Below are 17,811 nucleotides of genomic sequence, written 5' to 3' on the forward strand. Positions count from 1 at the left end.
GTAAACTGATCTCAGGTTAAGAATAGATAAACGAGATTCGCGTCTTTCGTTGATACAATTTGCATTCGCCGAATTAATATTGCAAATTGGCCAAACTGACGAGGAAGTTCGGTTTGCAATTAATTTTGCACGAAATTCGACACTCTATACCTAATGTTCCCTTTACATGTATAGGTAGTTCTCACTTTACGAATTTGTTGGACCGAAATTTTCATTTTAAATTATACGGAAAATCCCGCAGTACGTAATGATCAGTTAGAACACGGAACATCTACAAACTCACTTATCATTCTCAAATAAAAGGATTAAAGTCACAGTGGTGCAACTCACATTTCCGAAAATTCGGACCTAATTGGTAAAATGCAACCTACACGTACCCAACTGTTAAAAAGACAAGTGAAGTAAGTTACAATTGGGTCAAACTTTCTGGTATCATCGAATACTCTACAGAACCATATTCGACGCTGTGAAATTTATATAATCATTTCGAGTAACACTCTCCATTTCTCAGACTAAGAAAATTGTGACTTACAACGCTGTAACTTTAACCCCCTGAAATATATTGGTAAAGTTTGTACGAAAATCCACGTGACAGTTTGTACAATCGATAGCCAAGATATTTCAGAAGAGAAGAAAAGAAGAAGAAGTAAAATTGATGTTCCGCGTTAAGATGAGAAAAGCCAGCAGCTTCAGCATCGGTTTCAGCCAATTAATCTGGCTCGTTTTTTTTTTTTTTTTCAGGGAGCAGAGGGCTCGAAAATGGGGTTGAAACGACGGCGCAACAAAGCAGGCTACCGATGAACTGATTAATTCGGCCGCGTGTGTGGGGTGTTAGAAGAAAATGATGACTGCCATGGCTAGGTTGCCTTGCAAGCAAACTTCGTCTTCGCAGCAGCCGCGGGTCAATAACTTCGGTAACTCCTATTGGAACATGCAGACCAGGCATCCGGCACCTCCGTACGTCAGGAATCATCAGCGTCACACTGATCACACTGGTAAGTGGTCGATCGGAGGATTTATTATTAAAACATTTTCCCCAGAGTTCCTCTCTCTCTCTCTCTCTCTCTCTGCCACGTGTTGCTCGCACGGTGCTCCGAGGATGAAGTTCAAGGCGTTCACTTTTCACGATCAACCTTTTCCCCCGTTTCTTTTTTTATTTTACTTTAAACGAACCCTGGAGAAACTCGGGGTATAAAAGGACACTTCGAACGTGGATCGAGGTATTTATACCGGGTCTAATTTCTTCTCGATGGATTGTATATCTTTGACGAAGGGTGTTTCAGAGAGATAATTACATACTTAACTTGGTTGCCGCGAGGTTCGTTAGTTATGGTTTTGTACGAAGTATCGTTGGATTTAAATTAGATTTTTCTTTTTGGTAAAGTAATGTCATTTTAACCTCCTGACTTGTGATTTTTTTTTTTCATTGTGCATCTAAGCGTTAGGTATTTGCTGTTTTAGTGCTGTATTAGGTAAGAAAGGGGAATGTATTGTAGATTAGCGACGCTTGTTAATCCTCAGTCTTGTAAATTGAAACCTGAACTAAACTTAAAGTTCATTTTTCTTTCTGATATGACTGTTTCTGTCGCATCTTGATCGGAATCTGTGCCACGAGTCTGACTCGCTGTTGTAAGGCAAGGGGTTTTTATAGGGATGGCGTAATAACTCTACCAGAAAAGTGGGAAGAAGTTGAGGAAGGAGTAGGCGATTAAGTGTTTTCATAAAATTCAACGGTGTGTTTGAAATATTGATCCAAGTTTCGGTATAAAATTCTCCACGAATTTATGGTATGACGTTGTGTTCAGATACCATGTAGAATGGTGGATTTTCTTTTATGATGTACAAATTTTCTTCGTACACAAGATTCTATATTTTTCGAATAAATTGATGATAAAATCGAATAAAAATAAGAACTGTCGAATTCTCTGTTCAAATTCTCCATCAAGCTGTTATAGGTATCGTAATAAATATTAGGCAATTAAAGCAAGTTCGAGTCGACTTGAATAAAAGTTAAATTAAATTCAATTCAGTCGAGTTTCATCGGATGCCTACAGTCCACCTCGCGAATTTCGTTTCTCTTCGGTTTTATTTGTATCGAAGTTTGAGAATAATTCGAGATTTCAATGTCGCTACGACGAGAAGGAAAGCTATCAGCGAAGAAGCGTTTTAATTAAAAGTTACTTAACCGAGAATCGATCCCCCTGGACACAGCCACGGACTTTCGCGATTCATAACTCTTCATTATTTACGCTTCGTGCCGCAGCAACCTTCCTGCGGGCAACGTTACATCCTTGAACGAACTTCCTATCGAGCGGACCGTTTTATCTTCACCCTTCACCGTTATCGTCATTAATTATCCTTTTTACGCCAGGCTCGAACAGCCTGTTCGCCCGTAACGATCTCTGACAAGTTGCCAACCGGCCGGAGAAAATCGTCACAATATCGCCTAATATTTGGAACAAGGATTTATCATGGCTTCTCACGGTGCTTTCTCGCCACATTAACGTCCGCCATTTTAAACGATACGGCTGTTTCACCGGAACGGTGCGCGAATTGCGAGGAACCCTTGCCAATGTCACTCTTTTATTTTACTATTGCAATTTTCGTCCACTTTTCTTATTTCATTATCCCAACTTTCGTTCATTTTTTTTTAATTTTATTATCACAATTTTCATCCACTTTTCTTATTTCATTATCGCAATTTTCGTTCATTCTTTTAAATTTATTATCGCAACTTTCGTTCATTTTTTTTTTTCAAATTTTATTATTGCAATTTTCATCCACTTTTCTTATTTTATTATCCCAACTTTCGTTCATTTTTTTTTTCAAATTTTATTATTGCAATTTTCATCCACTTTTCTTATTTTATTATCGCAACTTTCGTTCATTTTTTTTTTTTCAAATTTTATTATTGCAATTTTCATCCACTTTTCTTATTTTATTATCGCATCTTTCGTTCATTCTTTTAAATTTATTATCGCAACTTTCGTTCATTTTTTTTTTCAAATTTTATTATTGCAATTTTCATCCACTTTTCTTATTTTATTATCGCATCTTTCGTTCATTCTTTTAAATTTATTATCCCAACTTTCGTTTATTTTTTTTTTTTTTTCAAATTTTATTATTGCAATTTTCATCCACTTTCCTTATTTTATTATCGCAACTTTCGTTCATTCTTTTAAATTTATTATCGCAACTTTCATTCATTTTTCTTTAATTTTATTGTTGCAATTTTCATCCATTCTCTTATTTTATTATCGCAACTTTCGTTCATTTTTTTAATTTTACCAATTTCCAATTTTTATCTATTTCCAATTTTTACCTATCTTCTCATTTCATCCTTATAATTATCGTTCATTTCCATCTCCTTTCTATTCATCTGTATATTCATTATCATTTCATTATCTGTATTATCATTACATCGTTCTATTTTCACATTTATCATTTCTCTATTCCATCCTCGCGATTTTCATTCAACGTTTGCATTGAATTCCAAGTTGCGATGGATACAAGAAAAAAAGTTAGAATAAATACCGCTGTGTAAAAAGTGTTGGAAAAGAAATATAAAAATTTCAAGGTAACCAGCTAGCAGCAGCTCGAGAAGTTTTTATCATTTCTTTTCCATTCGCCGAGGAAAATTGTAGCAGTCGCGCTATTTCTCGATACTTGTCGAGATTCCTCAAAGAAACAGGCACACCTTGCAGTTAGATGCTTTCATGTCATCGTAGAATCCGCAGTGCCTCGAGTATTCTGCCTCCTCATCCTTTTTCTTATCTTTGTCCGGGCCGCGTTAATATAGCAGCCTGCGGTCGTGTCAAAAGGAAGTCTGTTACAGTGTGTCAAACACATGTCATCGGCTACCATGACTGACGCGGCTGATTTGTGAAACGGACGTAAACCTAACAAGCGTGACCAAAAGATTCCAAGTCCAAGTTCTGGCCTCCTGATCGACGAATCACATGGATAATAGTTCGCTTTGGACCTGTTCTTTGACGACAGATTTAGAGTGATTGAGAAAGAATAGACTTCAGATGGAACCGAAAATAGATCTTTTGCATACTTTCCTTTTTCTAAATTTTTATCTATCCTTAGATACGCAGAAATGAGGAAACTAATGTAATTAGAAAGGTTTTTCTTTGTTAAAAAATTACCAAGGATTTGCAATCAGGAATTTATACTTTGACTGAGAAAGAATAGACTTGAAATAGAACCCAAAATAGATGTTTTTGCATATTTCGTTTTATAAACATTGAATTGTTATTAAATAGACAAAAATGAGGAAGTTAGTGTAATTTGAGCACTTTTTTCTTTATTAAAAATTTTCAAGAGAGATTTGCAATCCGGAATTTTTATATTAAAAATTGCTCGACTCTGCTGCAAAGATAATACGCAATTTAAAATTTAACGACCTCCCATAACGGCAGCATGCGATTAAAAATTCGTTTTGAACATATTTGAACCAGAGGTTGAATGAAAGTTGACGAATATTGAAAATTTGTCCGGATCAAGATTGGTACGAAAAAGTACAATGCTGAATTAAAAATTTTTAATCACGTACTAGGAACAATTGAATATTTTTCAGCTGAAATTAACATCACTGTGCAATTAAAAATTGTCAGAAGTTAGTTTTACGTGGAAAAGAAGCTGTGAAAATCCCGCGGACCGATGCGTGATTTAAATTCCAGACACAAAGATGATTCTGCATATAGGGAAAAAGTTTCCGTAAATGTTTCCGTAAACAGCTTCGCCCATTTTGTCTCCTTTGCCATAGTATTTTACACAACGCGTAGCTGATGCATGCGTGCATACGTGCTCGATGCAAACGCGAGACGGCTCGCAGAGCGGAGCGCAAAACTTCATAAAATCGCCGTTCCCACATGAATAACCGATGAAGAGCGCGCGTTTGAAACACTTGAAAACGTTTAAAAAAGAGGATTCCTTTAATGGCGTAACGTGTATTGCACGAAAAGAGGGTGGATGGTCCGCCATTATACACACGATGATGGTAGGCGGGCATTATTAAAAAACATTAAAGGGTGTATACTCCTTTCATTTCGTACGTATACATAGAAGCGTAATTTTAACGGAACGTGGCGCGATGCACCGGAAAGACTGATTGAAGTACTATTCCGTGCATTGAAAATTCGACGAGTCCATCGATGCGCATATTCAAATGTTCAATCGTGTTGTTAAAAGCACTGGAAGAGACATTTATTTTACATTGCGCGAGTAGATACGCGATTTTGATCGAATGTAGTCGATGTGCGTTTGTGTTGGAAAGATCGATGAAGTGTCATCGTGGCTGTTGAAAAGGCAGATGGACCGTGATCATATGGGATAGAAACGCCAATGGACTGTCATTGTGTGTGTATAAATGTTGATTTCGTTGGAAGCTGCAGGGAGAGGGATGTTCGACATCTGTTGCACACTTGGGAAGCAAATTTTGTTAATGTACAGTGGGATTGCTGCGTTTCTTGGAGGTCTTGTTGCGAAATACGTGTAAAATTGCCATTGAACAAAGTGATTCACCATTAACGTATTATTTTGGGAATGTCAGGTGTTAGGTTAGGTTATACATTTTTCTATTAAATACAAAGTACACCATATTTACATTAAAAACTGAAACAAAGCGAACGATTGAAATTTTCACTGATTTTTAATTGTACACTCGAGAATAAAATAAAATGATATCTGTATATTAATGTATTACATATTTGAGAACGCCAAGTGTGAGACTAATTGTAAGTTAGGTTAGGTTCAGGTTTTATTGTATTATATCTAATACAAAGTATACTACATTCACATTAAGAATTAAAACAAATGTAACAAATAAAAGTTTTCGTTGGTTTTCAATTGCATACTCGTGAATTTTAATTTTTTAATTAACAGATTAAAAGAGAATTTGTAACCTTAGATGTTAATTTAAGAAAAAATTATTTTCGAAAGTAACTTTCCTAGTTACATTTCACCCGCTATTTTGACAGTTTTAAGATAAAAGAAATAGAATACGAGGTGTTACGTGCTACGTGTTCGATTACTTTGTAGCGACCTTCTTACCTGCCAACTTTGCTAGGTCAGATCATAAATTAACCCTGAGAACTGTCAACCCTCCTTACTCGGAAGTCTACCGCCCATAGTTTCACGCCTTTAATAATGTTTCGTAAGTTCTACCACGGCGTCCATATCCAACTTCTGCATTGTACAAGTTTAGAATAAAAAACAAAAAATTTCGTTCGTAACAAGGCAAAGTTTTCAACACTGGCTGTTAATTAAAGGGAAAAATGTAGCGAAATATTCGAAAAAATATGCAGAAATGATGCCGGGGGTATGTGAAACTCCGCTCTATTCCGGTCCTAAATAGCCTGCACGTTTTTGTCAAGCGTTCCGCGCAGCAGCGGTTTGCATGGGAACGCGGCTTAAAGAGTTCTACTGGTCGAGAGGATGCTTTAATTCTCGAAAGGTAGAACCTACCCTGTAGATTGTGCGGTTGCGTCGTGGTTGGCATATGTTGCTCCATTTTCTTTTTTTCTTCCTTGTAAAACTTTTCGTTATGCACAGTCTGCCAGAGAATTCTTTCTTTTTTATTCTCTATTAAAGTTTCCTTGTGCTATATTTTGTTTTTCTCTTACTTAATTAACGAAGTCTGGTTCTGTGCCGTTCTATTCAATTAACCAGATCCGCTAGAGGTACGAACGCAACTTTTGCAAATGAAAAAACCGGGTAGCTTTAAATCAACTTTGAAAAATTTTTCAAAAAACAATTATGCGAAGAAATAGTTTTTTTTTTTTTAAATCACACTCAAAATTAGCCATTGATCGTAGATAGTATTATTGTTAATTTCGAGAAGAAAATATTCGTTAAATTCCACTGATATTAATTCTTTGTAAGGATTTAACAAATAAACTCCAGCAGTAATTAAAATTGAAGAATGTAGTAACGAATATAGGAGAGTAGGAGCTATTATTGGCAAAGTAATCAGCTTGAAAAAGGAAATTCAGCAGCTTTTGTAAAGTCTATTATAATTAATAATGTAAATATATTTAAATTTCATCTGCAAAATTGAGTTCATTTATTCGGAGCAATAAATATCTACAGTTTGGAAATATTAGGTGTACAAATTAATTCAATCCCTTTTTTCACAAAGTCCTTTATCAATTAAAACCCGCCATATTCTTCAGAGAGGGAATTCGTCAGTTACCTGATAAATGGAGAAAGGTCGTCCAAAATAATGGAGATTATTTTGAACGTTAAAATTGTGTTAGATTTTTTTTTAAATAAATACTGAAGTTTGCGAGAAACGGCACCAAATTAATTTGTACACCTAATATATTCAGAAAGGATCATAATTTAATAATACATTTGTAATATAATAATCAATTTGTATTTCTAGTATGTTCGGTTTTGCTTTCTTTCAAAGTTTTATCACGTAATATTTATCTTTTCCTGTTTCGAGAGATTTAAGAGCTTGCAGTTTTTGACAAATTGAAAAACATATTATACCAGGTCCCGTTAATTGGTTGCGGTTCCGAGTCGCGATAAGCGAATGGGGCCTTGGGTCCTGTTAATTGAACACAGTCCCTGGTCCCGTAACCATTACTTTATGCTTGCCTTCTATTACATAAGAATACAGGTATATTTTACCTGCTCGTTGCTATGCTTAGATACTGTCATCAAATTGTGTTACATCGTTTCTCAAATCCTTCCGCGTTTAATCGTTGCACTTATGTTAGAAATCGTACCGTTTACTGTTATATTTTTTACGTGAGTTCAATTTTGTTTTTACTGTTCCGTTAGGTAAATTTTATTGCACAGTGCATAGAGACATACGTTTTTTGCTTGCAATTTTAAAAGTGTTACGACACACTATTGATAAAACTCGACTCTTTTTTTTTTTTACAACAATTTTGTTTGCTTTTTCATTCCATCAATTTTATTGTTTATTATTCATTTGCAAAAAGACGTGCTTGCAATTTTGAAAGTGTTATGACACAAAACATACGCACTGTAAATAAAAGAAAATACTTCACCATTTCCTTGATTAATAATACTCGACCACGTGTACATCATTGACTAAAAAAATTCACCAATCGGACAGTTCAATTAAAGACACCAGATGGCGTATATAAAACCAGTCCTAACCGTAAAATATAGTTTTAAAGCTGCGTTTCATCCAAAGATAAGAATGCTGATAAACGTGTAACTGATTCAAAAATTAAAACATTTTCAAGTTAAAAATACCGTTTATTTACCATACGAGGTGTAATTCGAACATTATTATCAAATGAAACTGTAAAATTGTATTTTGCATTTTATATACGCCACTCTGTATTACCGGTAGAAGTGACTCTAAATTCCATCTCCATTTTAAACAATTGCACATTCGATTCGATCGATTCCTTCACGGCCGTATCATCATCGTGACCGAATCGTTGATTGTTTCGAGGCGAGAGTATCAGCTCGAAGGGGCCTGTCAGACGTGCGTCATTTATCATCAACATGCGTGGCACGCGAAAACGAGAGAAGCCGCAGATGTCGATATGCTCGTCGTTAGCGCTCGAGCTCGCCTTCTCGTCCTCTCCAACGAGACACTTTAACCCGAGAGCGCGTGTAAAGTGCGTACACGTGCACTACTGTCGCCCCGCCATTGGCGTAACGCGGCAAAAATTTCGAACGTGTCGCGGGTCCGTTCATTTTTTTCGTTCTTCGTTCTCTCGCTTTGTATCGCGAAATTATACTCGTGACACAGATTGTGATGCGAATAGAACTAACGCAGATTGTATTTTTAACCAAGTGTTTACTTTTAATTGAAACTTTGATTTAACACTAGAACTATGTACCGACCGGGTCGAAATGACCATTAGCATCTTTCGAAAAAACGTTAATGTTCAATACTGGTAAGTATTATCGTTTGTAACTTTCCGAATTTATTTTTCACATGTATGCTTCTATTTGTATCGATATGAATCGAATTTTCCAATCGCGGTTTACTTACACGAAAATTTACTTCTGAAAAGTCGCTAATGGCTCATTTTGATTCGGCTGGTAGTTCTAGTGTTAATTTGTAATACTAAATTTAGCTTTTTTCTTCTTTATGAGACTTAGAATTTAATTAGATAATTAATTTGATTATTGATTCGTAAAAAATCAATGATTAAATTTTATTCAAAGTAAACACTGATAATTTCAATGAAATTATGATCGCAAAAATATCGATCGATACAAAATTTATCCAATAATCGAGTATATTGCTACGATCAACTTGGGGATTTAAATACTGAATTATAAATGTTGCTAATTTCAACGACATTATAATCGCAAAAATATCGATCGATACAAAATTTATATTTCGATAATTATAGGTTAGGAATAAATCCTAAATCCTCCATTTTACAGCCTTTTTGATGAGAGTTAGCCTTTCAATTTTAACCCTAGATTTAGGTTGCAAGATTGAAAATCACTAAATATAAAATGTGTGAACTTAAAAAACGAAAAAATAGAAAATTAAGGGTTAATCTTTATAATATAAGAATAAAGCCATAAAATACTAAAATACTTAACCTAGATAATACATAGACGAGGAAATTTTGCAATGGAGAAGCTAGATTGGAATAATTAGTTAAAGAAACCTTTCCGCTGAATGTTTGTCGCTTTAATTCTCTTTCACATTTTTCACTGTTTGAACAGTACATCAAAGAACATCTTGGTTCGCCTAATGAATGTTTTATTTGTGTTGACTGTCGTCGCTGACCCAAGTGGCATGGAACCTGTTAACACTTTGAGTGCCTGGCTAATTTCCAGCGTGTTGTTATGCAATAATAGAATCGCATGCAGTAATAGGTTCTGGTTAAAAAATCAACCATACTAATCAAGAAGTGACCATCTAATTTTTCTGTGCTATATTTATTGAAATGAATTTTCAAGAATGAAGTAGCAATCAGTCTATGAATAAAAATCTACCTCTATAGAGACTCTATTTCAAATTATGTAATACTCCTTTCACAAAGAGCCAATGCACTTACACTCTTGTTTAAAAATAGAATTAGGTGCAATTTAAGAATTTATTAATCTATTAATTCTGATCATGATACTATTATTAAAAATTCACTACTTTTGATATTAATATTTTTATCTAATATTAATTTTGCGAGGATCAAATTATTTTAGGATTTTCAAAGTGTGTACTTTTTAGTCAGAAAGAGAATTATAGAAGCATTGTAGGTTGAATACTACGAAATTACTGAAATAGTAGAAACAATAGTGTTATCATAATTAACAGTGGTTTAGTTTGTACTTTGGTTAAACTAAAGCAGTAAACCCTTTCTGGTCCATATTTTTCGTCACTTTATTAAACTATGAAAAGGATTTGTGTCACCAGGCAAAAGACGCAATAAAGTACATAGTGGGGAGAGGCAGATGTGAATGAATCCCGGATGTATAACTTTATGAAACTTTCAAGGGACCCTGTCTGAGTTTGCAGTATTTCTTACTTTCGATGGAAATTGACACCCCTTTTTATTTATCCTCGATTTCACTGCCAATCCTTTATCGAACCTATAAAATTTCAATTTACCTGAAATTTTTCAGACTTTGAGACCACATCCAGGAAATTATTATCTCAAATCATTTTAAATACCATTAACGTTACTCCACGTAAAAATCTTCAATCTTCGCTTAAATCTCGTAATAGAAATATATAACACTTGTAAAAGTGTGTATCCCATATTAGACCAATTCGTATTTCAAAATTATTAATTAAAATGATTTGTAACTAAATAATCAGAAAATTGAAATGATTACTGAATAGTCAAGAAATTACGAATCGAAACAATTACTAATTAATCAAGCACCTACATCTTTAAAGTTAAAATTATAAATTAAAAATGGCATAATTCACTCTTCTTCCCAAAGTCATAGAACACCCTAGTAACAGCAAGGTGCTTAAAGTAACTCCGACTATCATCCCTCACAGGATTGAAGATCACGAAGCCACGTCTATGCACCGTGAAAAATTGATTCCCACCGATAAAAGTTCGTAACGTAATTAGAGCGTTATTGTGAATTATTCATAAGGTGCTGAGCACAGCATACGGAAGCTTCTTCGATGGTGGACAGAGATCCTTACGCGTAATTTGTCCTTCGTTTATTCCAGCCGGCGAACTAATCCCGTAACACTTTCGTTCGCCGGCAGAAACACAGTTTTCTCCACGGATCGTTTTTCCACGCTGGGAAAATATTATTAATCAGCATGAAAGCTTCTACACGCCTAACCGGGTTTTCCGTTTAGTCGCCGAAGTTATTTCTCGTTTATCAGCGCAACCGTATCACTTTAAACTGAGTCTCGTTGCTCGGCTAAAATGTGTTCTCGATTCCGTTTCACTGTGCTACACATCATACGTCGTTGCTGACCTGTTTCGTTAGTTCCATTCTGATTTCTTTCCTTTTGCTCGAGTATGATTGATCGGTCGGTAAATACAACGATGTAGAGACTAGCTTTTGAAATTATTATACGTGTTTCTGTTTAATCGTTGATTGGAAATCTGGGAACGTTGCGTTTGTTATTTGTTCCGTGGGTATTGTTAATTTACCAACGTTAGGTAATAGAAGTAATAGATATTCTTGAATATTATTACAATATTGTACACATTGAACAAATTTTATATTTCAATTCGAGATGAAATATTTACAAGTAATTCAAATTATAATATTATTAGTTATTTGTAAATTTTATTCAATTTTCTATCAAATTTTATGTTTCATATAAACAACATATTTTTTTAATGTATTGTATTACAGCAATATGGAAATATTTTTAGAGAGTTGGAAGAATAGTTTTTAGCATTTGTGAATATAAAAATTGAAAAGAAGAATTCAAATCTGGTAGTATTCCACCTTCTCTACTATTCTTGTTACTTTAAGGCTTCCTTTGTGTGGTTAATGATAAAACAGCTTCGTTTGCATAGCTTTGTAACAACTACACTCGATTTTTAATGATTTTATTTGCATACAAAATGCAGAAATTCGAACAACTCCTAGTTTAATATTTCCATTTTTCACAGAAAAGATAGTATTTCTTTTGCAAATGTAATATATAAATATTTGTATAAATGATGTATTTAAGTACAATCATTTATAAACTTAGGAGCACTATTTTATCTACAATTTACATTTATTAACCCTCCGTAGGTAATCTGGGTCATTAATGACCCAAGGGAAATTTCATTCTTTATTTTTATTGAGAAAAGTGACTTAACGAATAATTGTATAACGTAGTAAAGACTTTGACAAGTACTCCAGAATTTTTTCAGATTTTTCGAAAGCTTGAAACGGTGAAAAAATTAAACTTGAGCACAAACGACTCAGTTTATCTACAAAGTGTGAAAAAATATGTTTACCTACGGATGGTTAGTTAATAAATCTACAAATATACTGCTGTATACGCGTATAAATGAGATTTCTATCGTGAAAATAAAACGTAATTGTACGTTACCAAGCCACGTTATTTATCCTCTTATTATCTGAATTTTGCTTTTGTTACTTTATCGACTTGTACAAGCTGGACGATTTTTACCCGTGCCGTTTCCTAAACGAGCGACTCAATTTTATTTTCTGTTCGTCGTTTCCGGCGATTCACTGCACAACCGGATATGCCTGCGGCTACCCGGAAATTATGTCAAAGTGAAACTATTGACGAGGTTGCCTTTATTCGTAATATTTTACACAGCTTTCGAAATAGGCATTACACTTCGATTCACACGTGAAATGCTTCCCCTCTCTTTGGTTCGACTCGAAGTTCATACGTCGAGTATGCAGCAACGGTTTCTTACATAGTAACGTCGCGATTTTAACTTTGCTAATTAACGGTGAAATTTGTTGCTCATGCTATTGGCAAACTTTGATATTTCTATTAATTACGATATGCAAGCGGTAGATTCTAACGTAATCATAGATATACTGCTCAATATTGTAAAAGTAGAAAAATAAAAATATTGTAAAAATTACGCTAAAAAAAAGTTTATACGAAACAAAATTTGGTAGAAAATTTAGTAAAATTTATTAGGTCATCCTAACTAAATTTTATAAATCAGATCAATATTTCCAACGAACTTCAAACTTTGATAAAAAAAAGCGTAATTGCCTTCTCATTACTCAACTTTCTTCTTTTTCTTTTTAAAGACCATTATGTCGTCGCTATAGTATTTCCTTGGATTTTCATTAAAATACTTTTCGCTTTCGTCACGAACTTATGGGATAACCTAATACAAATTATCGATAACATAATTTGGATTATTTATAAATATCACATTGAAATACGATAATTCGAATTGTTCGTAAATATTATATTACGTTATATATTTATATTATTAATAATATCATTACTTAATTATAAATTGAAATGCAACGATTGTTCAATGTGTACAATTGTATAATACTCGAGGACACTTCTATTATGTAATGCGAGTGAATTCTGTCAATATTCTACTTCAAACATCATTTTTATCGCACAACTGTGACATGCTATTTGGAATACGCGTAAGTGCTGAAAAATACTCTCAATATCGTGTTGCAAGAAGTGAGGACAGTGGTGTGCACAAAGTAACAGGTTATCTTTCGTACATATTTTAAATTCCTGAAAAATCTCGAGAGAAATTCACGAAAGAAATTTCGTGAATAAGTTACATTTTAAATTATCATCGTATTTCATGGAATGTTTAATTACAATATTCTTTTATACACAAACGAACGTATAAACTATCGAGATTGAGGTTATGATACACGCGACGACGAAGAATTTATTCCGGAAAATCCGTGAATACGAAGATCAATCTCGTTGAATCTTCTTGCATAACTTAATATCATATACGCCGATGCAGGATGAATACCATCGGATTTTTTCAGAAAAACACGATTTGCTGCGTATAAACGAGATTTCGTGTTTACTCTGCTGGATGCAAATACTGAGTAGGTAAATAGAATCTTCGAAAAATGTTTGAAAAAAAAAAAAAAAAAAGAAAAAATTCTCTTTACAGGATAGAATACCTGTGAAATGTATTTTATTCGAAAAATAAAAAGAGTTAAAATACGAAGAATATTGAAAGAAAAAAATTTTTTAAAATTTTAATCAAGAAGCTTCGAATATAAAGGATCAAGCATAATAAAATGTAAAATCATCCGGATCGATGAATACGTAGGATTAAGCATGATAAAATAGAAAATCATCCAGATCGATGATTTGATTGAAACGTTAAAATCCTTTGTCGAGATAATGTCTCGTAGAAGAACTTTATTGTTCTGCTTCTCTAATGTTAGACAGTTTTATATAGAGATTCTATCCTCGTATTTCTCCCCAATAACGCTCATCTTACGATAAATTGCCACTGAAACAGACTAATTAAACTTGAATTACCATACTCGCGGAACTTTGTTCAAGAGCCATTTTCGTCGCGAATATGCGCTAAAGCAGGGCAAGAAAGGGCAAACAGGAAGTTACAGTAGGTATACCATTACTGAAGTTATTTAACTATTGCAAATGTTATTATAACAGTTCAATGTCTCGGATGTGTCTGAAATTTAACCTAAACTTTGATCAAAATTTAATATTTATATTTAACATCACTAGTTAACTATTACAAGTGTTATTACAACAGCTCAATTACTCGGAAGTGTCTGAAACTTTTGAAATTTAACCGAAATTCTGACCACAATTCAATATTTATCTTCACCGATTAACTGTAATACTTAAGTCTTTAATATTGAGCTGAGAATATTTTAGGCAATTAAATTAATTAGTTGGACTATATAATTATTGTTAAATTAATATGAGAATAATGTGATAATTATTATTGTAACAATAATACTAGACTACTTATCGTACTAATTCTAAACAACGAGATCCACCCAGTTTCAGATCGATAGATTCAAATCGGTATTTCTCAGTTGGAAAGCATTCAAGAAACCAAAGTACCCCTCGTACAATTGTAATGAGAAAATTGGCAATCTCCCAAGCATTATTACACGCATCACTGCCAGCCATTACTCGAACCACTAATCCTCTTACTGCTAACAGCCATTTTTGCAGCGCGGCTTAGGGATTTAGACAACCCCATTTCCCAAAGCAAAAAATGCTCTTAAAACCGACAATTATCTACGTCCCCTGTGCAAACTTGTTCTATCCTAATCCGTGTAATTTTTATTATTTTACAATCGTTGACCAGCAATTTTCACCGTGGAACATACGAAAACAAAAGTAAATTCATTCTTTCGAACTTAAGTTTTTTGGAATTCTAATTATTCGCAAATTGATCGCTCAAGTGATTAAACAAGTATCGAAAAATTCTAAGTGTTTCCCGTATTAATTCTTGGTAATTATTTGCTCGAATTTAAAAGATGATTTACGTTCTTCTTTTTACGTTCATAATTTGAAACGCTAAAAACGATATTATTAATGACCTCTCTTACTCGAAACCTCTGACTATAACTTGAAGATTTTTCCCTTCCCTCGAGGTTCGAATTATCGCAGTTCCACTGTATTCTTAAAATCACAAACTACTGATACAAGCAGAAAAGAATTTCAGTTATTTCAAATCTTAGAGGTGGCGCCACCTAGCCTAACCCTTCAGCCCCTTCACGTATGATTTCTTTTCCTGACTGTACATCTAAGCGTCAGCTATTTACCGTTTTAGTACGATATTAAGTAAGAAAAGCTAATGTATCACGGATCGGTGAAATTTTGCAATCTTCAGTTTTACAAATTAAATCGAGAATTGGAATTAAAATTATTTGTTTCTACCGATATAATCGTTCTTATCAAATCTTGACCAAAATCTGTGGCACGAGTCTGACTTGTTATCATACTGCAAGGGGTTAAGCAAAACGAAGAAAAAAATCGAGCACACTCTTAGATCACGGTCACCCTATACCACCGATCACGTAGCACCGGTATGCGGCTATAATCACTCGGACAATACAGCGAAAGGGTTAACCAACGAACAATGGTTTCCGTGGCGAATGAAAAGAAGGCTCGTGCCAGCGCACGTGGCACCTAACCCTGTCGAGCGGGTATCTGTCGGAGCAGGCGGCGGCTATCCGTTTACAGGAAGCGGGCTATTTACCGTTTTTACTCGAGTGTCACTTACAGCCGTCTGGTTTCCTCGTCACGTGCCACAGGGAAGTGCTCCAGGAGACGAAGGCGTTCTACGTGAAGAGCGAGACTGTTCTGGACCGGAAGCAGGAGCTGAAGAACAGCGGTCATCTTCAGGTGTCGCAGCTGAGCGCGCCGAGCGCACCACCCAGGCTGTTGAGAAAATGCGGGAACGCGTCGAGCTGCTCGATGCAACCGACCTCACCGTCACAGCTGCCACCTGCTTCGATGACGCCACCCTGTTGCTGGGCATCGTGCCACGAGCAGGACAGGCGTAAGTCTCACTTTCTCTCTCTTTTGTAAAAAGTCCCGATAAACCTCTATTCCTTTTCTTTTCTTCCTGTTTCACCTCGCTTGATTCCATTCGTTTAGCGCGCTCTCGTGGATACTTAAGTAATTAGGCGTAAGTCTGTCCCTCTCTCCCTCTTTTGGAAAAAGTTGGGATTAATCTTTATTTCTTTTTTTTCTTCTTGTTTCACCTCGCTTGATTCCATTCGTTTAGCGCGCTCTCGTGGATACTTAAGTAATTAGGCGTAAGTCTGTCCCTCTCTCCCTCTTTTGGAAAAAGTTGGGATTAATCTTTATTTCTTTTTTTTTTTTCTCCCTTTTTCACCTCGCTTGATTCTATTCGTTTAGCGCGCTCTCGTGGACATTTAAGTAATTAGGCGTAAATCTCTCTCTCTCTCTCTTTTGGAAAAAGTTTCAATCAACCTCTTTATCTTTTTCTCTCTCTCTTCCCTTTTCACCTCATTCGATTCACCCTACGCCAATTAGGCGTAAATCTCTCTCTCTTTTGGAAAAAGTTCCGATCTACCTCTATTCCTTTTTTTTCTTTTTCACCTCACTCGATTCCGTTCGTTTAACGCGCTCTCATGGACACTTAACTAATTAAGCGTAAGTCTCCCTCTCTCTTTTGGAAAAAGTCCGATCAACCTCTGTTTCTCTCTTTTTTTTACTCTCTTCCTTTTTCACCAAGCTCGATTCCATTCGTTTAACGCGCTCTCATGGACATTTAACTCTCGTTTCATCGTATATGGATATACACAGCTATATAAGCGGTTTCGACGGTAACGGGCAAGTTGCCTTCGAAGGGATCGCTGCAAGTGGAAGGCTGAGCACTTTCGAAAGCTTCCGCGAAAGAGACTTTACGTGCATGGGGTAGGTGTAACAAGTTTGAGCTTTTGGTTTCGAGGTATATATGTCGGGTTATCATATGAGTAATACTCCCTTTCCTCTTCAAGAGGTTGGAATAGAGAAAGTTGGCGAAGTTAATCCTACAATTTTCAGATCTTTTGTTTTTTTTTAATAACTTTTTCGTGGATTGCAAGGTGGACTGGTGTATCTGTATGCTTATTTGGTGATCGTTCTATGTGAATTTTTGATTGATAATTCTTTTTTTTTTTTGCAGTTCGAGTGTCTTTTTATTTTTGCTTATATTTCTTGAAGAAATTGTGCGTATGTTTTAAGAAAATTTGGTTTCCAAATGGAACTGTTTGTAATTAGACTGAACATACTACATAGTTTTCATTTTTTCCGCATTTTATATTACACGGGGGCAAACTTTTTCAGTTGATAAAAGGAGAAAGTTATTTTAAATATTTTTCTCAATAAAAATTAAGTTAATTATTGTATGTGTATATTTACATACACGTTATATGTATAAGCAATTTTTA

General features: G+C 34.8%; 1 protein-coding gene across 1 annotated transcript in view; it reads left to right on the forward strand.

Moving 5' to 3' along the window:
• The first annotated feature begins 814 nt into the window (after positions 1–814).
• LOC108575053 overlaps positions 815–17,811 on the forward strand; it is a 23,870-nt gene continuing 6,873 nt past the window's right edge. The window contains exons 1-3 of the mRNA XM_017937759.1: positions 815–995; positions 10,376–10,399; positions 16,170–16,412. Of these exons, the coding sequence (XP_017793248.1) occupies positions 842–995; positions 10,376–10,399; positions 16,170–16,412 (421 nt within the window). The 5' untranslated portion in view covers positions 815–841. The remainder of the gene's footprint in view (positions 996–10,375; positions 10,400–16,169; positions 16,413–17,811) is intronic.

This window comes from Habropoda laboriosa, unplaced genomic scaffold, assembly GCF_001263275.1.
Source record: "Habropoda laboriosa isolate 0110345459 unplaced genomic scaffold, ASM126327v1 scaffold204, whole genome shotgun sequence".
Lineage (NCBI taxonomy): Eukaryota > Metazoa > Arthropoda > Insecta > Hymenoptera > Apidae > Habropoda > Habropoda laboriosa.